The sequence below is a fragment of the Podarcis cretensis genome (assembly GCF_951804945.1).
Source record: "Podarcis cretensis genome assembly, chromosome: 6".
Taxonomy (NCBI): Eukaryota; Metazoa; Chordata; class Lepidosauria; order Squamata; family Lacertidae; genus Podarcis; species Podarcis cretensis.
Window position 1 is genome coordinate 84,181,695 of NC_137175.1, and position 26,740 is coordinate 84,208,434.

General features: G+C 44.7%; 1 protein-coding gene across 1 annotated transcript; it reads right to left on the bottom strand.

Moving 5' to 3' along the window:
• Window positions 1–211: 211 nt before the first annotated feature.
• LOC307218682 (complement factor H-related protein 5-like) lies at window positions 212–24,783 on the bottom strand. Its single transcript, XM_079981384.1, has 13 exons — window positions 24,509–24,783; window positions 20,489–20,722; window positions 19,229–19,334; window positions 17,875–17,951; window positions 17,332–17,532; window positions 15,915–16,097; window positions 14,561–14,731; window positions 9,341–9,523; window positions 8,633–8,812; window positions 7,501–7,674; window positions 2,383–2,553; window positions 951–1,088; window positions 212–859 (listed from the first exon to the last, which is right to left on the bottom strand). The coding sequence occupies exons 1-13, from the start codon at window positions 24,570–24,572 to the stop codon at window positions 780–782; spliced, it is 1,962 nt and encodes a 653-aa protein (XP_079837510.1). The 5' UTR covers window positions 24,573–24,783; the 3' UTR covers window positions 212–779.
• Window positions 24,784–26,740: the final 1,957 nt, after the last annotated feature.

Consider the following 26,740-nt stretch of genomic DNA (forward strand, 5'->3'; position numbering starts at 1 on the left):
TATCTGCATCTCCACGAGGACCTTGTCGATGTCATTAAAGGTAAAGGTAAAGGGACCCCTGACCATTAGGTCCAGTTGTGACCAACTCTGGGGTTGCGGCGCTCATCTCGCTTTATTGGCCAAGGGAGCCGGCATACAGCTTCCGGGTCATGTGGCCAGCATGACTAAGCCGCTTCTGGCGAACCAGAGCAGCGCACAGAAAAGCCGTTTACCTTCCCGCCGGAGCGGTACCTATTTATCTACTTGCACTTTGACGTGCTTTCAAACTGCTAGGTTGGCAGGAGCAGGGACTGAGCAACGGGAGCTCACCCTGTTGCGGGGATTCAAACTGCCGACCTTCTGATTGGCAAGTCCTAGGCTCTGTGGTTTAACCCACAGCGCCACCCGCGTCCCTGTCTATGTCTATGTTATTAGGCTGCATCAACTGAAAATGTCCCCAAGAAGTTGAAGCAGCATCTGGGCACCTCACTGGGGACTGTAGCAGGTGGGGATGTGGCACTGGGATTGCTAGAAAGCAAGGCTTTTTCCAGTTCTGGCACCTCGCAGGTGGATACCATTGCCATTAAAAGGGAGGCGTTCATGGTAGAAAAACAGTACTGCTAGAAGGGCAAGGGACTTTGCCCTCAAGTGCCTTGCAAACAATTCACAGTAGGTTTCCAAAAAGTCTTTAGTAAAAGAAATGGATACAGGAACAGTGTGCCATGTGACTATGATCTAACGTTCTTGTTTACGTTCTCCTTCCATTCTTCAGGACTGGCTTCTAGAATGCAGGTGGTTTGCTACTTAGTCTTCATTCTCTCTCTCTTTAGCTCCTGCAGCTCCTGCTCAAGCACAGCCATGCGCCTCTCGAGTGATCTTACTGTATAAAAAAACCAAAGGCGTATGAAATGGCAGCCAACCTGATGTGCATTTGTAAACCACAATCCTACGCTTTAGGGCTGCTAACTTACCTGTGGCATGGATAGTGTGTAAGAAATCTAAAAGGTCTCTGCTGCTAATGCCATCACTTGTTGCAGGCATGGGGTTGCTCTGGCTTCCAGGAGCAATGGGAAAGTCTGTGCTGTGCTGCACGGTGACAGTTGATACATCTACAATGCAAAAACATGAAAATGGATGAAAATGCCGGTGCCTGTGCTCCTCTTACAAGGGATGCCAAATCTGGCATTGAGCTTGGAAATATGGCCATTCTGTGTTGCTTGCTTTATTTGGCGCTCTTTGCATGCCGAAGACTGTGTCCGTGGTTTGACTTCATAGAATCATAGAATCATAGAATCATAGAGTTGGAAGAGACCACAAGGGCCATCGAGTCCAACCCCCTGCCAAGCAGGAAACACCATCAGAGCACTCCTGACATATGGTTGTCAAGCCTCTGCTTAAAGACCTCCAAAGAAGGAGACTCCACCACACTCCTTGGCAGCAAATTCCACTGTCAAACAGCTCTTACTGTCAGGAAGTTCTTCCTAATGTTTAGGTGGAATCTTCTTTTTTGTAGTTTGGAACCATTGCTCCGTGTCCGCTTCTCTGGAGCAGCAGAAAACAACCTTTCTCCCTCCTCTATGAGCAGTGAGTGTGCCGTTAAAGCAAACACACAGAGATGGCCCCTTTGTTGCAAGCTGGTACTGATGCCAGTGTGCGCCAGTCAAGCATTCTGGAACCCAATGCCACATACAAAGCAAATGGCTTCTATGAATCAGTCATTAAGCACCATTGGTGAGTGAAATAAAGTAGCTGAAAGGATGTCTTTGTTATGTTTTTACATGGGTTGAAGCTTCTCACTTCCTCAAGTGGAAGGGGCAGCTTCTGCCACAGCTTCATAGTTGCAGAGCAAACGGGGGGATGGTGGTGGCATTTGTCTTTTGTTGCAGATACACATACTCAACATAGAAGACACACACCTAGGCTGAGTAATGGTAAGGTAAGGTAAAGGAGCCCTGGACAGTTAAGTCTAGTCAAAGGCGACCATGGAGTTGCGGCACTCATCTCGCTTTCAGGCCGAGGGAGCCAGCATTTGTCCACAAACAGCTTTCTGGGTCATGTGGGCAGCATGACTAAACCACTTCTGGCGCAACAGAACACCGTGACGGAAACCAGAGTGCACGGAAACACTGTTTACCTTCCCACTGCAGCAATACCAATTCATCTACTTGCACTATTGTGCTTTCGAACTGCTAGGTTGGCAGGAGCTGGGACAGAGCAACAGGAACTCACCCCGTCGCGGGGATTTGAACCGCTGACCTTCCGATCGGCAAGCCCAAGAGGCTCAGTGGTTTAGACCACAGCGCCACCCGCATCCCTGCAGTGTTGCTTTGGCAAAACAGAATGCAGCATGCATCTTCATTTATTTTCCCCAAAGGCAAAATATTCAAGTAAGAGCATACTAACCAACACAGCGCGGGGGCAGTTGCCACTTGCCATCCTCGCATGATATGTTCTGTGGCCCTTGAAGCACAAAAAGCTTCTCACACAGGAAATTTATCTGTTCACCACTCTCGTAGGTTCTCGGCTCAGCTACATCAATGGCATTAGGAATCTGGGGTGGAGGCGGGCAGAGGTCTACAACAACAACAACATATCAAACATATTATTATTGTATTTATTTTATTGTGTTTTCCTTCAAGGAGCTCCCAGTGGTGGACATGGTTCTTCCCCACCTCATTTAATCGCCACAACAACTCTGTGAGGTAGGTTAGTATCCGACTCTCGAACTGCTATACCGCAATGTCTCTACTAAAGATTCAGAATAAATTATAAATTAGTGAAATCGTTTTGTGTCATCGGCATGAATGGGTTCACATTTATAACTATAATTAGTTAATTGCACTGGCCACAATCCAAGAAATCATTCTATGGATTCCTGTATGCACTGGAGAACTTATTACGCCTTTTCCCGTGAGTTCCCCATGTTGCCTGACCAATCCTCTCAAAGCTCAATGTACCATAAGGGCATCTAATGCAGTGCAATGAACTCATGATGGAATGCATTTCCTCATTTTATTTATTATGGAAATTATATTGTGCATATCAGTTTAGGGTTACCTCACAACCAAATGAAACTCTTTTTGAAAGAATAAAATAAATACAGAAACAGCAGGGCTGTTACACCTAGAACACTGGTTCCAAACAGCCTGGACCAGTTCCAACCAGTCTGAACTGGTCCCAAGCGCCTTGGACCTGTTCCAACTAGTCGGGAGTTGTTCCAACCGGCTTCAACCTGTTCCAACCGGTTTGGACAGGTTCAAACCAGCTTGAACTAGTTCCAACCAGCTTGGGCCTGTTCCAACAGGTATGAAACAGTACGAAGCAGTCTGGGCTGGTTCCAACAAGCCTGAACCTGTTTTTAACTGGCTTGAGCTGGTTCCAACTAGTTTGAACAGGTTCAAACCTGTCTGAACCGGTTCAAACAGGTCTGGGCCAGTTGGAACCGGCCTGGACCTGTTCCAACTGGTCTGGGCTGGTTCCAACCAGTTTCAACCAGTTAAAATTGGCTTGGACTGGTTCAAACTGGAGTGGAACAGTTCCAACTGGCTTGGACCTGTTCCAACCGGTCTGAGCTGGTTCCAACTGGCCTGGGCTGGTTCCAACCGGTCTGGGCTGGTTCCAACTGGCCTAGACCTGCTCCAACTGACCTGGACAAGGTCCAACTGGCTTGGACCTGAGCCAGTTCCAACAGGTCTGGGCAGGTTCCAACCGGTTTGGACTGGTTCAAACTGGCTTGGACTAGTTCCAACCAGCTTGGACCTGTTCGAACTGGTATGAAATGGTTCCAAGTGGTCTGGGCTGGTTCCAACAGGCCTGAACCAGTTTTAACCGGCTTGAGCCGGTTCCAAGCAGTTTGAACAGGTTCCAACTGGCTTGGACAGGTTCAAACCGGCTTGGACCAGTTTCAACCAGTCTGAACCAGTTCCAACCGGCTTCAACTGGTTCAAACCAGCTTGGACTAGTTCCAACCACTTTGAACCAGTTCCAACCCGCTTGAACCAGTTCCAACCAGTCTGAACCAGTTCCAACTGGCTTGGACTAGTTCCATCCAGTCTCTACTGGTTCCAACCAGCCTGAACCGGTTCCAACCAGTCTGAACCGGTACCGACCGGCTTGGACTGGTTCAAACCGGATTGGACCAGTTCAAACCAGTCTGAACTGTTTCCAACCGGCTTGAACTGGTTCCAACCATTCTGAATCGGTTCTAACCAGTCTGAACCGGTTCCAACTGACATAGACGAGTTCAAACCGGCCTAGACCGGTTTAAAACAGCTTGTACTGGTTCTAATCCGTCCTTGGTCTGGTTCAAACAGGCTTGGACTAGTTCCAACCAGTCTGAACCTGTTCCAACCAGCCTGAACAGGCTCCAACCATCCTTGGTCCGGTTCAAACAGGCTTTGACTGGTTCAAACCAGCTTAGACTAATTCCAACCACTTTGAACCGGTTCCAACTGGCTTGAACCAGTTCCAACCAGTCTGAACCAGTTCCAACTGGCTTGGACCAGTTCCAACCCGTCTGAACCGGTTCCAACTGACATAGACCAGTTCAAACCAGCTGGAACCGTTTCAAACCAGCTTGGACCGGGTCTAACCAGTCTGAACTGGCTCCAACCAGCTTGGACCGGCTCAAACTGGCTTAGACTAGTTCCAAACAAGCTGAACCGGTTCCAACCATACTGACCCGGTTCCAACCAGCCTGAACTGGTTCCAACTGGCTTGAACAGGTTCCAACCAGTTTGCACCGGTTCAAACTGGCTTGGATTAGTTCCAACCGGTCTGAACCAGTTCCAACCAGCCTTTACTGGTTCCAACCGGCTTGGACCGGTTCCAACCTGCCTGAATCGGTTCCAACTGGCTTGAACCGGTTCCAACCAGTCTGAACCAGTTCTGACCGGCTTGAACCGGTTCCAACTAGTTTGAACCGGTTCCAACCGGCTTAAACCAGTTCAAACAGGTTTGGACCGGTTCCAACTGCTCTGAACTGGTTCCAACTGGCTTGAACCGGTTCCTACCAGTTTGAACTGGTTCAAACCGGCCTAGACCGGTTCAAAACAGCTTGGACCACTTCTAACCGGTCTGAACTGGCTCCAACCATCCTTGGCCCGGTTCAGACAGGCTTGGACTAGTTCCAACCAGCCTGAACCGATTCCAACAAGTCTGAACCTGTTCCGACCGGCTTGAACCGGTTCCAACTACTCTGAACCGGTTCCAACCGGCTTACACCAGTTCAAACTGGTTTGGACCAGTTCCACCGCTCTGAACTGGTTCCAACCAGCTTGAACTGGTTCCAACCAGTCTGATGCGGTTCCAACCGTCCTTGAACTGGTTCAAACAGGCTTGGACTAGTTCCAACCAGTCTGAACCTGTTCCAACCAGCCTGAATCGGTTCCAACTGGCTTGAACCGGTTCCAACCAGTCTGAATCGGTTCTAACCAGTCTGAACTGGTTCCAACTGGCTTGGACCGTTTCAAACTGGCTTGGACCAGTTCCAACCAGTCTGAACCAGTTCAGACTGACATAGACCAGTTCAAACTGGCATAGACCGGTTCAAAATAGCTTGGACCGGTTCCAACTAGTCTGAACTGGTTCCAACCGGCTTAAACTGGTTCAAACTGGTTTGGACCAGTTCCAACTGCTCTGAACTGGATCCAACCGGTTTGAACCGGTTCCAACCACTCTGAACCGGTTCCAACCAGCTTGGACCGGTTCCAACCAGTCTGAACTGGTTCCAACCGGCTTGAACAGGTTCCAACCAGTCTGAACCGGTTCCAACCGGCTTGGACCGGTTCAAGCCGGCTTGGACCAGTTCAAACTGGCTTGGACTAGTTCCAACCAGTCTGAACCTATTCCAACCGGCTTGTACCGGTTCAAACCAGCTTGGACAGGTTCTAACAGGTCTGAACCGGTTCCAACCGACTTGGACCGGCTCGAACTGGCTTGGACTAGTTCCAACAAGTCTGAACCAGTTCCAACCAGACTGAACTGGTTCTAACCGGCTTGAACCGGTTCCAACCAGCCTGAACCGGTTCCAACCGGCTTGAACCAGTTCCAACTAGTCTGAACCGGTTCCAACCAGCTTAAACTGTTTCCAACCACTCTGAACTGGTCCCAACTGGCTTGAACCAGTTCTAACCAGTCTGAACCGCTTCAAACTGGCTTGGACTGGTTCAAACCAGTCTAAACTGGTTCCAACCAGCTTGAACCGGTTCCAACCAGTCTGAACAGGTTCCAACCGGCTTGGACCGGTTCAAACCAGATTGGACCGGTTCAAACCAGTCTGAACTGGTTCCAACTGGCTTGAACCGGTTTCAACCAGTCTGGACCGGTTCCAACCGGCTTCGACCAGTTCAAACTGGCTTGGACTAGTTCCAATCAGTCTGAACTGGTTCCAACCGGCTTGGACCGGTTCAAACCGGCTTGGACTAGTTCCAACCAGTCTGAACCGGTTCCAACCAGTCTGAACTGGTTCCAACCGGCTTCGACCAGTTCAAACCGTATTGGACCAGTTCCAACCAGTCTGAACTGGTTCCAACCAGTCTGAATCAGTTCCAACCAGTCTGAACAGCTTAAAACCTGCTTGAACCGATTCCAACCATTCTGAACCGGATCCAACCGGATTGAACCGGTCCCAACCATTTTGAACCGGTTCCAACCGACTTTGACCGGTTCAATCTGGCTTGGACCAGTTGTAACCGGCTTGAACCGGTTCCAACCGGCTTGAACCGGTTCCAACTGGTCTGAACCGGGTCCAACTGGCTTGGACCGGTTCAAACTGTCTTGGACCGTTTCAAACTGTCTTGGACTGGTTCTAACCAGTCTGAACTGGTTCCAACCAGCTTGGACCGGTTCAATCCAGCTTGGACTAGTTCCAACTAGTCTGAACTGGTCAACTCAGAGAAGGGCTGTTAGACCGGAAGCCATTATTTAAGAGGCTGGGTTCTATTGCCTCTCTCTGTAATACTGAAATAAAAAAGGAGGGGAAGAACCTTTTCCTTGTCTTTATGCTTCCCTGGGCAGTCAGCCAGGAGCTGCTGACAGCATCTTGACACCTAACATCTTCCTCATCTCGTCCCTCTCCATCCTTTTTAAGAAACAGCAGTCTAGAGGCTACTAGTCACACAGCTCAAGCCTCACCAGGAGAACCAATTCTGACCCCAAATTAAGAAAGAATAAAAATAATCTATGCTGTGGCTTCACTTGGTGGTGGTTTGTTTTTACAGCTGCTTTTGAGCCTCTGTTGTCGAGTTTTGTCTCGGCTTTACGAAAGAGGCATGACCGACCTACAAATGCATTTGCAAACTGTTATTTTTCAGTATTTCCCCTCTTGAGTAGGGGCAGGAGAAGTGAACAGGTGGAAATCTCACTCCCCTCAAAAGGAAACAAAATTCAAAATGGAAATACCTCCTTTCTGAGGATGCAACATGCCCCAATGTATATTGTATTTGCATTTTGCCTCCAGTTTTTGACTACCGGCTATGTCCGTTTTACCTAAGTTAAGAAAGCAACGGAAAAAGAACGTACCTTTGCATTCCGGTTTGGGTAACCATTCTCCCTCGATGCATTTAGCTTCACGAAGCCTGGAATCACAGATGTAGCTGAGGACATCATTGTTGTCATACTGACTTTTCAGAGGAACAGCTGATGCAAAAGTTGCATTCTTAGGCATATTTGGACGTGCACATTTTGTTGAAAAATCTAATAATTCAAATATTGTTCAAGTGAGGTGGCTTAATAGCTAAGGCAAACACATTTGTATGATTTAATAAGCCTGAAAGTGTTACTGGATAAGTTCTCAAACTATATATATAATTTATGGAAACTAATCTTTGTGGCAAAGAGATAAAAATTATTCTCAATTTTACAGACAGGAAACTGAGGCTGAGATGCAATGACTTGCTCAAGGCTACATAGAGTGTGCTTGTTTTTACTCTTCCATAGTCACAAAAATAAAATAAAATCTCATAATAAGTGCACTCAGATATTGGGCCGCTTTGTTGTGAAGGTTATTTTGCTTTATTTGACCAACAAAAAAAATAATGTATGGGCTTCTTAGATATTGTATGGATTTATCACAACCAAGACCAAGATGAGATGAATTTTGTAATTTGGGACATCCCTACACAAATTATGGACACTTCATAATAGTGCTTTCCCAGTAGTGATGTATGGAAGTGAGAGCTGGACCATAAAGAAGGCTGATCGCCGAAGAATTGATGCTTTTGAATTATGGTGCTGGAGGAGACTCTTGAGAGTCCCATGGACTGCAAGAAGATCAAACCTCTCCATTCTGAAGGAAATCAGCCCTGAGTGCTCACTGGAAGGACAGATTGTGAAGCTGAGGCTCCAGTACTTTGGCCACCTCATGAGAAGAGAAGACTCCCTGGAGAAGACCCTGATGTTGGGAAAGATGGAGGGCACAAGGAGAAGGGGGCGACAGAGGACGAGATGGTTGGATAGTGTTTTCGAGGTTACCAGCATGAGTCTGACCAAGCTGCGGGGGGCAGTGGAGGACAGGAGTGCCTGGCGTTCTCTGGTCCATGGGGTCACGAAGAGTCGGACACGACTAAACGACTAAACAACAACAACATAATAGTGCAACCCCATAGATCCTAGGGTGAGAATCACAGCTTAGTAAACTATGAGCTCTGCTTACCTGCACATCTAGGTAATTCCCAAAGTCCATGAAGACACCTGGCTAAGCTGGTCTGAACGATGATGAAGTTTTCTTCACATTCATATTCCACATCCTCACCGTGAATATATTCTTCTCTGAGTGTTCCAGCTGCATGTCCATTTGGAATACTGGGTGGTGGGCCACATTTCTTTTCCTCTACTGCAAAAGGCATAAAGGAATGTGAAAGAAAATACTCCAGATTGTGTTTAGACCCTGACCGGAAGGCAACTTTATTAATTGAAATAGGATCTTACTTAGTGTGACAAATCCATTGTTCTCAGAAGTCAAGGACAGCTCTCTGTTCCTAACTCATATTCCAGGCACTAAGCGTTCACTGGCAGTGTCAGGTGAAAGGGTCAGTATATAAACTTTCAGGGTTCATCTTTTCATTGGAAATTAATTTGCCACATGCCATTGCAATTACTTAATGTGGTGCAAGAAATATCTGGTTGTTTTAAACCCGGTTGATACGTTTATGTTAGTATTATTGAAGCTGTGGATAGGAGCCTGTACACAACATTTAAGATAACTTCAGAGCAGAGAAATCAGGAGAGAATATTTAAGATGTTCTCTTCCACTTTCTCAGATGCAGGAATCATTGGACTACATAAAATCATGGAAAATGATTACACACACAGAGTACACTGTGTACACACTTATTTTATACGGATTGCAACCATGGCTTACCTGTACAAGAAGGTACAGGTGTCCATTTTCCATCAACACACTCTATTATCTTTGATCCAGTCATCACAAATTTGATGTTACACGCATATTCCACTTGGTCACCATGGTGGTATTCTTCAAGAAGATCATCAACAATACTGCCATTCCTAATGTTGGCTGGTGCCTTACAGTGCTTGACTTGTTCTAGAAGTAAGCAAACATAATTCCTCACCTAATAAGGTTTGCACAACACTATTCACAGGTGACATGGATGGCACTGTGGTCTAAACCACTGATAGGAAAGGTCAGCGGTTCGAATCCCCATGACGGAGTGAGCTCCCGTTGCTCTGTCCCAGCTCCTGCCAACCTAGCAGTATGAAAGCACACAGTGCAAGTGGATAAATAGGTACCGCTGCGCAGGAAGGTAAATGGCATTTCTGTGTGCTCTGGCTTCCATCATAGTGTTGCACCAGTGGTTTAGTCCTGCTGGCCACATGACCTGGAAAGCTGTATGCGGACAAACACCGGCTCCCTCAGCCTGAAAGTGAGATGAGCTCCGCAACCCCATAGTCGCCTTTGACTGGACTTAACCATCCGGGTGTCCTTTACCTTTACTACAGACAGGTGCTCATCTCGCTTTATTGGCCGAGGGAGCCGGCATACAGCTTCCAGGTCATGTGGCCAGCATGACTAAGCTACTTCTGGCAAACCAGAACAGCACACGGAAACGCCGTTTACCTTCCTGCCAGAGCGGTACCTATTTATCTACTTGCACTCTAAAGTGCTTTCGAACTGTTAGGTTGACAGGAGCAGGGACCAAGCAACGGGAGCTCACCCTGTTGCAGGGATTCGAACTGCTGACCTTCTGATTGGCAAGCCCTAGGCTCTGTGGTTTAACCCACAGCGCCACCCGCATCCCAAGATCTCCAGATGGCTTACATCTAAAATTGAATTTCAGCCTAATGCCCAGTTTTCACAACTATTCCAGGCACTGCGGCTGCTCAGTTCCCTGAGTTTCAGCTAGGAGGGATGAGACAGTTGGGAGGAAAGAATCTTGGCAATTGAGATACAGATTCAAGGAGAAAAAATTTTGATATTTGGAATTTATGCACCGAATGAAGGGAAGGCAGAATTTTACAAGAAATTACATGAGACATTAATGAACTATCTGGACTATAAGGTGATCCTATTAGGCGATATGAACGGTGTCATCTCTACAAATATGGACAAAGCACAAAGACAGGTGATCTCCAAGGACGGGAGACTACCTAAGACTTTCTTTGAAATGACTGACAACTTGGACCTGATTGACATTTGGAGAACAAGAAACCCCCTCGAGAGGGAGGGAACATTCTTTTCAGAATCACAGATGACCTGGACAAGAATAGACCAAATATGGATTACTAGTGGAATGGCTCCTAAGATAAAGAAAGTGGAAATCTGCCCAAAGACATGCTCCGACCATAATGCGGTAAGGATGGAAATGAAAATAACAACAGCTGGCTCCTTCAGATGGAGAATGAATGACACCCTATTTAAAGATCCAGAGGTGTACCAAAAGGCCCAAAAGACTTTGAAGGACTATTTTGAGATAAATCTAAGGACAGAAGTGGAGAAACGAGTGATCTGGGACGCAAGCAAGGCCGTGATGAGGGGTTTCTTGATACAGCAGAACTCCTTGAAAAGGAGGAAACAACAGGAGAAGAAAGATAAAATTTTGGAAAAGATAAAAGAAAGTGAAAAGAAATTGAGATCCAACCCAAAGTCACATGAGATCTTGAGACAAATTAAACTGTACCAGAAGCAATATATGGAATTGATGAATCAGGAGATTGAATGGAAAATTAAACGAATGAGACAAAAGACATTTGAATCAGCAGATAAATGTGGGAAACTCCTGTCATGGCAATTGAAGAAGAGACTGAAATTGAACACAGTCACAAATTTGGAGGTAGATGGAAAGAACATTTCGAAACCAAATGAGATCAGCAACTGCTTTCAGAGTTATTTCAGAAGATTGTATGCACAAGGGCTGGAAAATGAAAGAGAAATTGAAGAATTTCTTAAGAAATATGGATTACAAAAAATTTCGCAACAAAGTATGTCGCTTTTAAATGAGAAAATAACTGAACAAGAAATTGAGGGTGCCATTCAAAACATGCAACTGGGGAAATCTCCAGGGCCAGATGGACTAACCTCCAGATATTACAAAGCCTTGAAAGATTGGATAATCTAGCCGCTTAAGGAGGTTTGTAACGAGATATTAGAGGGGAAAAGGGCACCTGAGACGTGGAAAGAAGCTTTCATCACACTTATACCAAAGACTGAGGTTGATAAAAAACAGATCAAGAACTACCGCCCTATATCACTACTTAATGTGGATTACAAAATTTTTGCAGACATTTTGGCAAAAAGATTAAAGAAGGTGTTGGTGGAGGAGATCCATAAAGATCAGGCAGGCTTTCTCCCGGGTAGGCATATATCTACTAATGTAAGGAATATAATTGACATTATAGAAATGTTGACAGTGAACATTAATACGAAGGCAGTTTTAATTTTTGTGGACGCGGAGAAAGCCTTCGACAATATATCTTGGAAATTTATGAAGAAGAATCTCCACGGGATGGGGGTAGGCCAAAGGTTTGAAAATGGTATAAGTGCAATTTATTCTGAGCAAAAGGCAAAGTTAATTGTAAATAATGTGGTTATGGATGAATTACCTATAGAAAAAGGGACACGTCAGGGGTGCCCAATATCCCCATTACTTTTTATATCGGTCCTGGAGGTCCTGTTAAATATGATTAGGGGGGACCAGCTGGTAAAAGGGATTCAGGTCGGAGCCAGACATTACAAATTAAAGGCTTTTGCAGATGACTTAGTACTGACCTTGCAAGAGCCAGACACTAGTACCAAAAGAGCTTTAGAACTAATTCAAGTATTTGGCCAGGTCGCAGGATTTAAGCTGAATAAACAAAAAACTAAGGTACTGGAAAAAAATTTAACAAATGTTGAAAGGGATAGATTCCAAGAGGAAACTGGGTTAGTGGTGGCAAAGAGTGTAAAATACCTGGGGATTAACATGACATCTAAGAATGTAAACTTATTTAAGGACAACTATGATAAGTGCTGGACTGAGATAAAGAAAGATTTAGAAATATGGTCAAACCTGAAGCTTTCCTTGTTAGGTCGAATTGCAGTAATCAAAATGAATGTATTGCCTAGAATGTTATTTTTGTTTCAGACATTACAAATTGTTGATAAACTGGACTGTTTCAAGAAGTGGCAGAAAGACATATCTAAATTTGTCTGGCAGGGCAAAAAGCCCAGAATTAAGTTTAAGATACTTACCGATTCTAAAGAAAGAGGGGGGTTTACCCTGCCGGACTTAAGACTCTACTATGAATCGGCAGCTTTCTGCTGGTTAAAAGATTGGCTACTGCTTGAAAATGCAGACATTCTAGATTTGGAAGGATTTGATAATAATTTTGGTTGGCATGCATATATCTGGTATGACAAGGTTAAAGTGTATAAGGGTTTTAAAAATCATATTGTCAGGAAAGCACTATATAATGTTTGGATACGGTACAAAGATTTATTGGAAAACAGAACTCCCAGGTGGCTTTCACCTATGGAGGCTAAGGAGGTAAAGAAACTTAATATGAGAACCAATTGGCCGAAATATTCTGAGATTTTAGAACAAGAAGGTGGTGAATTTAAACTACAAAGTTATGAGAAAATAAAGTCTAAGGTACGAGATTGGCTCCATTATTTTCAAATAATGGAGGCTTTCAAACAAGACAGGAAAATTGGCTTCCAGGTGGAGAAATCGAAATTAGAAACAGAATTGTTAGAACCCAATACTAAGAATTTATCAAGAATGTACAACTTGCTGTTGAAGTGGAATACAATAGATGAGACAGTGAAGTCTGCTATGGTTAAATGGGCACAGGACATAGGTCATGACATTATGTTTGCTGACTGGGAGCAGTTATGGACCACAGGTATTAAATTTACGGCATGTAATGCCTTACGAGAAAACATTATGAAAATGATTTATAGGTGGTACATGACCCCAGTCAAGCTTGCGAAGATTTATCATTTGCCCAATAACAAATGTTGGAAATGTAAAGAGACTGAAGGTACCTTTTTCCACCTTTGGTGGACCTGCCCAAAGATTAAGGCCTTCTGGGAAATGATTTATAATGAAATTAAGAAAGTGCTTAAGTGCACCTTTAACAAGAAACCAGAGGCATTTCTCTTGGGTATGGTCGGCCAGCTGGTGTCGAAGAAGGATAAGAATTTCTTTTTGTACGCTACTACGGCAGCAAGGATTCTTCTAGCAAAGTATTGGAAGACACAAGAACTACCCACGTTGGAGGAATGGCAGGCGAAAGTGATTGACTTTATGGGACTGGCAGAAATGACCGGCAGAATCCGCGACCAAGAGAAAGAGACTGTGGAAGAAGATTGGAAGAAATTTAAGATGTATCTTAAGAATTATTATAAAACTGAGGAGTGTTAAAATGCTGAGGGAAAAGAAGACGTAGAATTGCAGCGAAAATTGGGTTTAATTTTAGGGTGGAATAGAAAAAGAGGATGAATTTATATTTAATTGGGCAAGAAAGGTTGCTGAATAATGGTACTAAATTAAGGATGCAAAAAGGGAAAGGTATGGGGAAGTCCGGGAAAAGAGGGTTATGGAAATAAGGTTAAGAAAATATGAGTTTTTTGTTTGTTTGTTTTTATGTTGTTTTTTGTTTTTGTTAAAAAATTGGAAATCAATAAAAATCTTTATATAAAAAAAAAAGAGACAGTTGGGAGGAAAGGACCCAGCACCAAACTATGGGTTCTAATCTTATCATTTTCATGAGCCTACCCATTCATTGGCATCAACTGGAGAGTTTCTTCTTCACACACCACAATAAATTATTGTTATTATTATTTATTTATCATAATTAATTTATACTTATATGGCTTAATTAGTAAGGTGGCTTCAAAGTGGTTTACAACTCTAAAACCAATTATAAAATAGTACAAATTAAAATACACAAGAAAACAAATCTATCAAAACACGGAGGTAAACGGCCACAACGAAAAGGCTGTTGTCATCTTCCCTAGGATGAGGACTTTGCCTCCTCTCTGACTAACAAAGAACACAGGACAATGGTGCCTGACCAAATAAGGTACACACACTTAGAAGAGCACAAAGCACATTTGTGACGGAACTTCCTTTAATAGTACCTTTACAGCGGGGAGGGAGTGGAGACCAGCCAAAGGGATAACACTGGGCAGAAGCAGGACCAACTATTGTGAATCCTTCATGGCAGAAAAATTGCAAAACATCGTTGGGTTGATACTGGTCTTTTCTTGGCTGAATATCCCCATGCTGCAACAGGAGACCTTCACATATTGCTGGACGAAATGTTGAGGAAAAGAGATTAATATAACTAAACATAGCTATTATTATTTTTAGCATCTTAGTTTTACTATGTTAGCTTGAAACTAATGTACTGGAGAGAGACTTGGAGCTGGTTATACACTCGGAAACTGAGGTACCACTGTATCGTGTCATTTGAAATGGAAAGAGATGTTTTATGAAAGAAAAGAAGGTGTCAACATCAAATTATTAGAATGGTTTTGCTAGAGCAACTCCCAGTTGAGGTCAGAGAGGGTTGACCTAAATGTTGGATCGTGGACCTCTACTGAAGACTTGACCTACTGAAGACTTACTTCATTGGGCATTTTAACTGAATACGGATTTTATAGTTTTAACTCTCTTTTTTTACCTTTACTCTTTTGAGTTACTTGGGCTTAGGGATGATTATAATTAAGCAGTATATAAATTGTATTCTGGAGCTGGGCCCAAGACAAAGGGCAACCAACTACAGTGGTATCTCGGGTTACATACGCTTCAGCTTACAGACTCCGCTAACCCAAAAATAGTACCTCAGGTTAAGAACTTTGCTTCAGGATGAGAACAGAAATCGCATGGCGGCAGCGCGGCAGCAGCAGGAGTCCCCATTAACTAAAGTGGTGCTTCAGGTTAAGAACAGTTTCAGGTTAAGAATGGACCTCCGGAATGAATTAAGTATGTAACCAGAGGCACCACTGTACACTTTTCTACACTTCCTTCTCTGGGCTAGTGGTAGCTGCAACAAAAATATCAGGAGGGATAGAGAGATTCTAAAGCAGGCATAGGCAAACTCAGCCCTCCAGATGTTTTGGGACTACAATTCCCATCATGCCTGATCACTGGTCCTGTTAGCTAGGGATCATGGGAGTTGTAGGCCAAAAACATCTGGAGGGCCGAGTTTGCCTATGCCTGTTCTAAAGAGCTGCAAGTTCTCCCAAGTCCAGCTCAATCCACCACAAGTGTGGTGCATACCCAGAGTGCTAGTGGTTGTTTTACCCTGTGGAGAGGATATAGAAGGGTTGGCTGCTGCAAATGCCTCCTTTCCTCTGCCATGCATGGGATTTGTAAACATGCACAGTGTAAGCTTTAAGAGGTCAAAGAAAACCATGTAACCTGCTGTTTACAGCAGAACAGTTCCTCCGGTTCTATATTCTCTGATAAGATGCCGCGAATAACACTCACTTTTCGTGTCGCAACGTGGAGCAGGTGACCAGCCACTTTTTGTGCAAGTGGCTGTTCCTTCTGGATTTGGAGTATCACCGCCTTCATCACAAGAAAATGAAATTTCTTCACCCTCTCTGAAGGTCTGCTGATTTAGGAAAATGAATCTACCATGTGCAAAGGGTATTGAAGGGTCACATTGCTCTAGAGGCGAAAAGAGTAGTTAAGACAGCTTTGTCAGTGATGGGCCCCTGTCTCTGGAATGCTTTCCCCAAGGAAGCTCGTCTGGTGCCCACATGGATAATTTTTCTAGGCTACTACAGTGTGGTGCCTTTCTGGGGTTTACACCAAAGGGGGTGGGATGAAGAAGGAGGGATAGTACCAAAAATACAGGATGGGTAGTTTTGCCAATCCATCCCAGCAAAAGTTTTGATTATATTTTAAGGCTCACTATTTTAAGGCCCCCAAAACAATTACAGGGGCAAGGGTTCACAATTCCTACATGATAGCTGGTTCTTAGTTCTCCCACGTTCCTAGCATTTACAGTTTTTTTCCATTACAATTTAAAAAAAAAAGTGGTTTTGGTGTTGTAAGTAGTAACAGAACCCTGACCAATCAGATTTTTCCTGGAGGAATAATGGTTGCAGTGGCAGAACCCCCTGTAACCCATTATGCATGCACACTATTCCTAGCATGCACACAAAGCCAGAAATGCTACAAGTCAGTCAGTTGCTAGTTGCTAAAGAAAAACTCAGAAAACATACGTTATTGACCAGTACAGTCATACCTTTTGTTACGTTTGCTTCAGGTTAAATCCTTTCAGGTTGCGTCCTGTGGCAACCCGGAAGTAACAGAATGGGTTACTTCCAGGTTTCGCTGCTTGTGCATGTGCAGACGCTCAAAATGACGTCACGCGCATGCGCAGAAGTGGCGAATCGCGACCCGTGCACGCGCAGACCTGGGTTGCATTCTGCTCAGGTTGCGAACGGGGCTCCAGAATGGATCCCGTTCGCAACCAGAGGTACCACTGTAATTTCATTAATCTCACGTCATACCAGCTTTTAAAATACTTGTACCTGGTGCAACCCCATCTCATGTGGAGGTATGCACCAACCAAGCCACACCCTCTCCAAAACATACAAGAAAGATTAAGTTTTATCAGGGATAACTTCCTTGGTGTCAATTACTATCTATAGATGCAATATTTTCAGTAACAGCTCTCTAGCAATGATGGATGTTGTTTTACATGGTGTCTTTAATCACAGAGCACAATAAAAGATCACTGGAAACACAATAAAAGATCAGAGTTGTGTCTGTAGCATCCGACTGTGCTTTATATATTCTTACCAGTTTCACAAGGCCTCCACAGTTAATTTTTCTATTAGACTTATATTTCTATTTCTGAGCCAAGAGGAGAATGCAATAAACATCTACTTACTGAGGCATTTCGGTTCTGGATTCCACCCAAATTTGGTGCATGTAATTCTAGGCCATTCTTCTTTATTTGGGGTCAGGAACCCAGAATGGCAACTGTAGGAAATCACTTGTCCAATGCTGCTTGGAAAATAGTTGTTTTTAGAGTGTTCATACTCGCTAGCTAGGAATCCATTCTCTATTCGGACATAGGCACAGTTCTTTGCTTTGGAAAAGATAAAATAAAAATATAAGCCCCAAAAACCAAACCAGAATGTTCCTCTCACTGCAAAGGGCAAAGGCTCAGATTCAGTCCCTGTGCCCATGTAGAAAGCACACCCAGACAAAAACAAAGAGTTGCTAAGCGTTCAACTGCAGCATCTTGAAAAGCTGCTCTGTGGTTTCTCTGGCCTTCAGGAGGAGCTTTTCAGGGATACGGGGGCAGCAGTTGCTGCGAGAACAAAAGAGAGGGATGGGCAGGAGAAAACTGTGAGGAGACACCTGGTAAAAACTCAAGCAATTCTGCAGTACTTTGAGTCTCAGTCAAGATCTGTAGAGGTCCACTTACCTTCACAACGAGGGACCTCATTGCTCCATCCATCTGCACGACAATCACGGAAGTCTGTAGGACTGAGTATCTGAAACCTGCAAGTTTTTTTTATAAGTGAAACCGAAACATTTTAAAACCAAATAATTACATGACAGGAGCAGCTTTGGAATAACATTGAAACACACTGAGACGCAAACAAATACTTCTAGAATAGCAGGATTATTTTCTAGGGTTTTTTTTTCTAGAGATGGCATGAGTGTTCACCACAAGTTAGCTCAGACTCAAACTGAATGGATTCAGGAGAGCTATTCACTAAAGTGAGGTGAGTATTCAAATCCTCAGTTCCCCCACACTGGCTGAATGTTGAAAACTGAGTATCAGGGAGAAGAAGTCCCAACTCCTTCCAATATACATACACACTCCTTCCTTGCTCACCTTGTTCCAAAGGCTAGGAGTTTTTGCAGAAAGAAGGCAAATAGGGTAGAAGAGATTTCTCTCTCTCCTCATCCCTTTGGTCATTATAACCAGATTAGCACCACAATATGGCTAGACCCTGGGGACTGCAGGAGCCCTCGAACAAAACTTCCTCCCCAGTATCCATCACAGGCAGGATTACCAAGCCTTAAGAGGAGGGAAGCAGGCCAGGATGTGTCTGAGATCTGGGAGCTGGCAGGAGTTTGATTAGCATTGGTTCGAGGGCAACATAAATGGCAGAGGGGACACCTTCTGATCCCTCATTTAACCCCTGATTGGGGGAGTGGGAGCAAACTCAATAGAGTTTTCCCATTGCTCGTTGTTTCCCAGTTTTACTATTTATCTGTTGCTGCATGACAGAAGCTCTGTTGGGTCCTTCTGAGTACTTGCATTATATACGTTATATGCATTATATATATTCACATATAGTCAAAAGTTAAAAGTAAAGGACCCCTGGACGGTTAAGTCCAGTCAAAGGTGACTATGGGGTTGCGGCGCTCATCTTGCTTTCAGGCCAAGGGAGCTGGCATTTGTCCACAGACAATTATCTGAGTCATGTGGCCAGCATAACTAAACTGCTTCTGGCACAACGGAACACCGTGATGGAAACCAGGAAACACTGTTTACCTTACCTATTTATCTACTTGCACTGTTGTGCTTTCGAACTGCTAGGTTGGCAGGAGCTGGGGCAGAGCAATGGGAGCTCACCCCATCGTGGGGATTTGAACTGTTGACTTTCTGATCGGCAAGCCCAAGAGGCTCAGTGGTTTAGACCACAATGCCACCCACATCCCTTTATATATGCATATACATATATATATATGTATATATTCTCAGCTGTCCTAAAAATACTACCATGACTAAATATCTGAAGAGAAGAGGGGTGGGGGATATTTACCCTTCATTGCACCGATACACAACACGAGCACCAAAGACAAATTCGTCTCCATTAACAAGTTCTAAAGAGCCAAATTTGATATGTCCAGGATGTCCACAAGGCCTTTCTGGAAATTAAGAAAATTAAGTGTAAAGCAAGATAACACTTATGGCTATAAGAATGTTCTTGAAAACGATGCTATGTTGTGAGAAATGTAATGTTCTTTCCATTACCGTGAAGTAAAAGAAGACACGTGACATCACCATGCTCAGACTTTCCACATCCCTGCTCTGATTCACTGGGTGCCTCTTATAGACAGATTTGTGGGGAAAGTCTTAACATGATGCTGTCATATCAAATGCCTTCTTTTATAAAGCTTAACGAGGGAGATGATGTTGTTCGTAGTAATAGCTGTAGTGATGGGGTGATGCTTAGAGCATCTCCCAGCCCCTTTCCAGCCCCACTGCTGCATAACATCCCTGAAGTGTCTCCTACCTGGTATTTTATGTCCCCAGCTCTTTTTTTTAAGTCAAAGCAACCCCAGAAACAAGGGGGGGATGGGGAGTTCCAATTATTGGTTAAGTCACGGGATCCTGGACAATTGTGCCTCCAGCTGATCCTTTGCAAGTTTTGCAGAGCTCTCCAGCCCTCTTTACCAGCAGGGACGTAGGTGGCGCTGTGGGTTAAACCACAGAGCCTAGGACTTGCCAATCAGAAGGTCGGCGGTTCGAATCCCCGTGACAGGGTGAGCTCCCGTTGCTCGGTCCCTGATCCTGCCAACCTAGCAGTTCGAAAGCACGTCAAAGTGCAAGTAGATAAATAGGTACTGCTCCGGCGGGAAGGTAAACGGCGTTTCCGTGCGCTGCTCTGGTTCGCCAGAAGCGGCTTAGTCATGCTGGCCACATGACCCGGAAGCTGTATGCAGGCTCCCTCGGCCAATAAAGCGAGATGAGCATCACAACCCCAGAGTCGGTCACGACTGGACCTAATGGTCAGGTGTCCCTTTACCTTTACCCTCTGCTTATCCACAAGACTAGGGCACATTCTTGTCTTTACCAACTCTGCTGGTCTTAGACCTCCAATCGTATGAAACCCAAAGCAAACAGAAAAAGGGTTAGTGGCTACAAAGTGAAATGCAACCTTGTATTGCCTTGTTGTTGCTGTTTTTTTTTTTTTTTTTTTAAAAAAGGACCATCCCAAGGCTTATCACAAGGAGAAAAAAATTAACTGTTCAAATATTTCAATAGCTTGTCAATTTTATAAAGTTATGTTTCTACTTACTTCTGCATTGCACATGTGGTGTGGATTGTACCCATTTTCCATTGTTACACTGCAATTTTATGCGCCCAAATTTTATATACCCAGGCTGGCAATTGTAAATTACTTCATCCCCGTGTGAATAGGATTTTTTGTCTGATATGTCTGCAAGTTCTTCATGGTCTCTTATTGGTGGTGGTCGGCAGTCTTCAATTAAGATAGCATCAGGAAAATCAACAATGGATGGCACCCTTTGACCTGTAAAATTTAAAGAATTTGAAGGAAATGAAAAAGAACTGAGTAGGAATTATGCAATAAAAATGTTGGCCTCATAACTTTAATCTCCCTTCATTGCACCATAACTCAGATACTTAAGCAGAAAGTAGGTCTCTAGCTGTTTTGGGACTACAACTCCCAACATCCTTAGTTAGTGGTACCAGTCAGGGGTGATGGGAATTGTAGTTCAAAAACAGCTCGAGACACAACTTTGGGAAACCCTACAATAATGCAATGGAGAGGGGGGAAATGCAGTTTCAATCTGATTCCTACCTAGAGATGTAAAATTTCTGGAAATTTTGAAGCCATGAGAAAAAAAACGTCCCCCCCCCCATTTTTTTCTGGAAAAAATGGAAATTTTGGAAAAATTGAAAAAAAGTTCACTGTGGAGCAGTTTTACAAATTGCGTGAAACACAGTGTAGATCAGGGGTAGATGACTTCCGGGTTGGCGCCATCGCCGAATGGCGGACTCCCTCCGAGCTCCGGAGGGAGCCTGCTCGGCAGGGGCTGGGTCCTGCCGTGCCGGCGATGCGGGGACCCTCAAAAACCATGGGCGCTGAAACCCATGGGCATGGTGACTCGGCTGGCACCGTTTGCGCTCCCCCCGACCACGCGAAGGAGCCTTTTTAAAGGCTACGGAGCGGGTGACGGGGGGGGGTGCTGTGAGTCCTCCGCTTCCCCTGCCGAGTGAAGCCGCATGCCATTTGGCGGAGAGCGCTGACTTCTTCCATTGAAAATTCGGACTTAAAAGAATAACCCGTGAGTAATTGGAACTTGGATTAAAAAGGGGAAAAAAATTTCTTTTTAAATTCGGAGCGAGCGGGGGAGGCGCAAAAAGGAAGTCAGCCTCCCCCCTGTTGTAGAGGAGCTAAAGCAAAGGATTTGACAACTAAGATCGAGTGCAACCTTCTTTATTGATAAAGTTATAAATTTCGCGATGGAAAACTATAAGCTGGGCTGGAGGAGAAAAGTGGAATGTGAATTAAAATGCAACCCCCCCCCCGGAAACCCCGGGAGCGATCCGTGAGAGCGCCGGGAGAGGAGAAACAGAGGTTTTGACAGCTGTCAAAGGAGCTGTCAAAGTGGAAGAACAAAAAGAGAACTTTGTAGGACTTTGCTGGTTACATTTGTTATAAATTGGATACAAATTGTTTAAAACAAGGAATAATAAGTTATTTTGACTGTTGGGTGTGATCGGGAAGGAAACTGTGTTACTACAAATCCCTCTAGAGGAGCTGTGGGACACTACAAGTACTGCTGGTATGGAATTTGAACAGGACTTTTTATCTCCTGGGAAACTGCAGAAATGGAACACTATTTTGTCTACAGAGGTCTATACACTAAAGGAGACAATAGATTTATCTATTGAAGAATGGAAGGGACCTGACGTAATGTTTTGTTCCTGAATAACAAAACCTCTGTAGAGGAATTATAAGCTTTTTGGAATTAGAACATTTGTGCAGGAGAGCAGGAGAGCAGAAAAAGAAAAAAAGAGGAGGAGGAGAGAGAACAACAAGAACAACAAGAATAAGAAGAACTGGACAAAGTTGGAAGATAGACTCCTTCCAAGATTGGACATTCGAAACTAAAAATGATTAAAAGATGGCAAAGACTATCAAAAAGACAGCAAAGCGGATTGGTGAAGGACTATGGCCTAGATGTGGGAGCTCCAGAACGACAGTAGACATTGACGGACATTGGGAACGCAACCGGGAAAGGGGGGAGGGAAATTTGGAATCCAAAGGGTGTTAAATTACACTTTATTCTTTTTTCTATTTTTTATGTTAATCTGTACTGTATACTAAAAAGGGGAACTCGTGGAAGGAACAGGTCGATTTTAGGGGATGGGAAAATATTTTTTAAATTGGGTTAATGATAATAATTTTAAAACTTGGGGTAAGAATTTGCGGAACCTATTTGAAAGAATTGGAATACAAGAGGGGGAGGGGAGGGGAAGTCCTGGGAAGATGTCAATGAAAATAAGGTTTTAAATTTGGATGTTTTTCTTTTTTCCGTTGTATTTGAAAATCTTTAATAAATATTATTAAAAAAAAAAATACGAATTGCGTGAAACACAGTGTAGATCAGGGGTAGATAACCTAAGGCCCATGGGCCCCAAGCAGCCCACGGAGGTTGTTTAACCGGCCCCCGAGCCGCCCCCGAACTGAGCCGCACACACTGCACTAAAGCAGCGCAGTGCAGCACGGGGACTCGCTTCCGTGGCACTGAAAATCACGTCTGCGCAGATGTAGGTGCCAAAAACCGCGTCTACGCAGGTGCAGATGTCGGATATAGTGGGTGGGTGCCATCAAGTGTGCCCACGATCTGGCCCACAGAGGGGGCTCCACAGCAGTGAACCTTGCTGACCCCTGGTGTAGATAAAAGTATTATACTTGCAGTAAAACATGTAACCACCCCCTTTCCCTCAAACTCTGTTTGAAAGGAAAAGGAGTGTATGTGTTTAATTGTATTTGTTATTATATATTATAACCCGCATGATGGTAAGAGAGCTTTCTAAACAGTTTACAAAAACATACAACAGAATATTAAAATGATTGATGAAACACAGTTAAAAGCAGGCATTTAAGAGTATTCAATAGATCAGCCTTTCTCAGCCTGTGGGTCCCCAGATGTTGTTGAACTACAACTCCCATCACCCCTAGCTAGCAAGGCCAGAGCTCAGGGATGATGGGAGTTGTAGTCCAACAACATCTGGGGACCCACAGGTTGAGAACCGCTGCAATCAATGATTAAAGTCAGCAGTGGTTAAAAGGAAGTAAATTGCATGCAGCTTCTACGTGTTCAGATGGGCTGGCCCTAATGAAAATGTTTTGAGCAATTGCTGGAAAGATTACAGTGAGAGCAGCTGCCTGGTGTCAATCGGCAAGGAGCTCCAAAGTGTGGGTGCTGAATATTTATTAAAAATCTTAATAAATATTTATTAAAAAAAAAACAAAAAACAAAAAACAAAGTGTGGGTGCTGGAAGGCCTGGAAAAAAATGGAAAAATTGGGGGGAGGGAACAGGTTTTTTCAGGTTTTCCCCAAAGCCTTTTTTTTCCCTAGGAAAAATTGGGGGGGGGGGGGATAGTGTGTGGAATATTCAAACTATATAAAATTTTTTTTTTTATTTTTTCCGGGAAAAACGGCTTCAGAAAAAACCGGGGGGAAACCTGTCCCTCCCCCCATTTTTTCCAGTTTTTTTCCAGGCCTTCCCATCTCTATTCCTACCTGAAGTTCTAGTTCTACCATTCTGGTGAAACTAACTTGTTTTTTGAAGTGTTGGTTCCACACTAATGCCACAATCCTATGCACATTTTCCCAGGACGAAGTCTTGCTGGGGCTTTCTGAGTGGATATGTATAGGACTGTGTTACAGGTTATAGGTTAGTAGTGTTTTAGTTAATAATGACTTAGGTTAGTAAAGAATTTAAGTTGTTAGGGACTTAAGTTAATAACCTCTATTTTTTCACACTGATTTCATTGGGCCCCAAGTACAATTGAGTTAGATCCAACCCATAAGGAATCTGGCAACACCCAACTTCCCAGTGGCGTAGAGTGGGGGGTGCAGGGGGGGCCGGCAGCACCGGGCGCAACATCTGGGCATTAGGGAAATCCACAGTTAGGGGGCGCAAATCCACGGGTTAGGGGGCGCAAATCCATGGGTTAGGGGGCGCAAATTACTTGCCTTGCCCCGGGTGCTGATAACCCACGCTACGCCACTGCAACTTCCCTGGTAAAAAAAATTGTCAGCCACCTACACAACTTACCATTTTGGGAAGGACAAGATGTCAGAAGAAGAAATGGAATAATAAAGACCAGCCAGCTCTTCATATTATTTCAGGAAGCTTGCAATGCTCAGTGCCACAAAATCTTCACTTTCAGCTGTCAACATATTCCAATGATCTGCAAATATCTTTTTCCTCTCTTTGGAACCTCCAATTATTTTCTTTAGCCCTTTGCCATGTTTTTAAAATGCTTTTTGTGTTTGATAGACCAATCTGAAAAGAGCAAGAATTAGGGGAATGTGCAAGGTACTTTTTAACCCAACTCAGTTTATTTACACACGACCCGTGAGTTCTCTGATGCAATCCTGGCAGCAACAAAATATCTCTCCGTCTTTGGTTTCAACAGTTATTTTATTTTGCTCTGTTATCATAGTTTATTTCATGCTGCTTTGTTTGTTTGCTTGTTTGTTTTTGTCTCACAGCACAACCTGTCAAGAGGAAGAATTGCAGAAATGTCCGACACAGTTGAATTTTTAAGACAATTAAGATTATTTGCAAAAGGTCTGTGAGTGTTGCAATTCTGACAGTAAACCAAAAGGGTAAAGTCCACTCATTAGTTGTTGACCAGAATTATTCTGCCGGCCTTGTTCTTGCACCCCTAAGAGCAGCTTGCTGTGAAGAAATCAGAGTATGAAAATGCTTGGGGGGCGGTATAGGGAATTGACGTTAACTATGACCATATGTTTAATAGCAGCATGGCATATGTAAAAAGAGAGGATTGGGCGGTGGTGAGTTGGGGCAGCACCTTCCCATTTCATATCGGGTGATGGAACAGGATGGCACTGTCCTTGCCCGTCCCTCAAAAATGCCATCTAGGAAGAGGAAAGGAATTCCTACAGCCTGGCACTTTCCCTCCCCTCCCCTTCCTGAATGTACACTCTGTAAAATGGAAGACACTGAAATATGAGGAGATCAGTCTTATAGCACACAGTCAACCCAAGTGGAGGTGACGATCTTCTTGTCATTGCTCCAGTCCCATCCTTGAAACTACAGTCTGTAAAGAGGAACGAGGGAGACACTCTAAGCAGAATGCCACTACCAAACATCAGGAGGAGGTGGGGTTGCGGGCTCTCGACCCCGCCCACACTCCCGCGGGGCTGGTGTCAGCCTCGTGGGAAGCAGGGATTCCCCTTGATTTACATCCCCGCCCACCAGCCAATCGGCTGGCGACAGGGGCGGGCCATCCAGAGGCCACTTAAGGTCGGGGCAGCCCTTGGCTCGCCCCTTTTTCTCCCTGCAGCTGACGCGGTTTGGTTGGGATTCCCCCTTCGCGCTGCTGCTTGCTTCGCCGCTGCCTCGCTACCTTTGAGATTGTAGCCTTTAGCCGCTTGGAGCCTTTCGCTCGCGAAGAACCCCACAGGAAAGCCGTAGGATCGTTCGGCTATTTTTCGGTGTTTCTCCCTCGCTCCCGACGACGAAAGAGCCTCTTCGCCGAGAGAGCCTCTTCGCCCGCCACCCCCCCTCGGTCTGCTGCGGCGAACCCGTTCCGGGTGCGCGTGCTGGGCTTCCGCATAGACACCTTGGGAACGGAGCCGGCAACACACGGCCGAAGGCATCGGAAAGGACCTGCGATCGTGAGCTGCTGCAGCGCTCACGCAAGGTTACCTCTGTGGGAGGGGGAGCAGTAGGGAGAGCTCTGGGGGAGGGAGCGCGAGCAAAGCGATAGGCGACTTTTGGTACCTTCTCGACGTCTTTTGCCCCCTACTTCTGTGCTTACTTTAGCCCCCTGCTTTTGTCCTTATATTAGCCCCCTACGTCTCCGCTTATTTTTAGCCCCTTACTGCTTTAGCTCTGATTGCCGTGCTCACCTTGGCCCCCTTCTGCAGTGCAAGAATTCCCCCATCTCCGTCCCTATGCGCGGCTCTCCATCGCTAGATTTCAAAGCGATCTCCGCGCTGTAGGCGGCAACTGCTTCATTTGTAATAGTTTCTTAGGTTACCTCGGCAACGACCTGGCTGGCCGCCATTTTGTGTGGGCCACGTGGTGTCGGCCATTTTAAGTGTGGTCACTTTAAGTGTGGGCGGCCATTTTAAGTGCGGTAAATTTTAACTCTTCTCAGGATCCGCTTTACTCCTTGTTATTCTGCTTGCTGCTGCCTTCCTTTTAACACTGCTGTTTAAATAGCCTTGTTTTATAAGGTAACTGAACCATTGAGCCTGCTGCTGATCTATAGAGCCTAATTGATATTCCTAGAGCTTCCACGCTGGTTGCAGG

Excerpts from the sequence above, each read along its gene's own strand:
- LOC307218682 (XM_079981384.1), bottom strand. The coding sequence starts at position 24,572 with ATGAAGAGCTGGCTGGTCTTTATTATTCCATTTCTTCTTCTGACATCT. Across the intron at positions 19,335-20,488 it reads ACCACATGTGCAATGCAGAA|AAAGGCCTTGTGGACATCCT; the intron begins GTAAGTAGAAAC and ends CTTAATTTCCAG. Across the intron at positions 7,675-8,632 it reads GGAATTACCTAGATGTGCAG|ATTTTTCAACAAAATGTGCA; the intron begins GTAAGCAGAGCT and ends TTGAATTATTAG.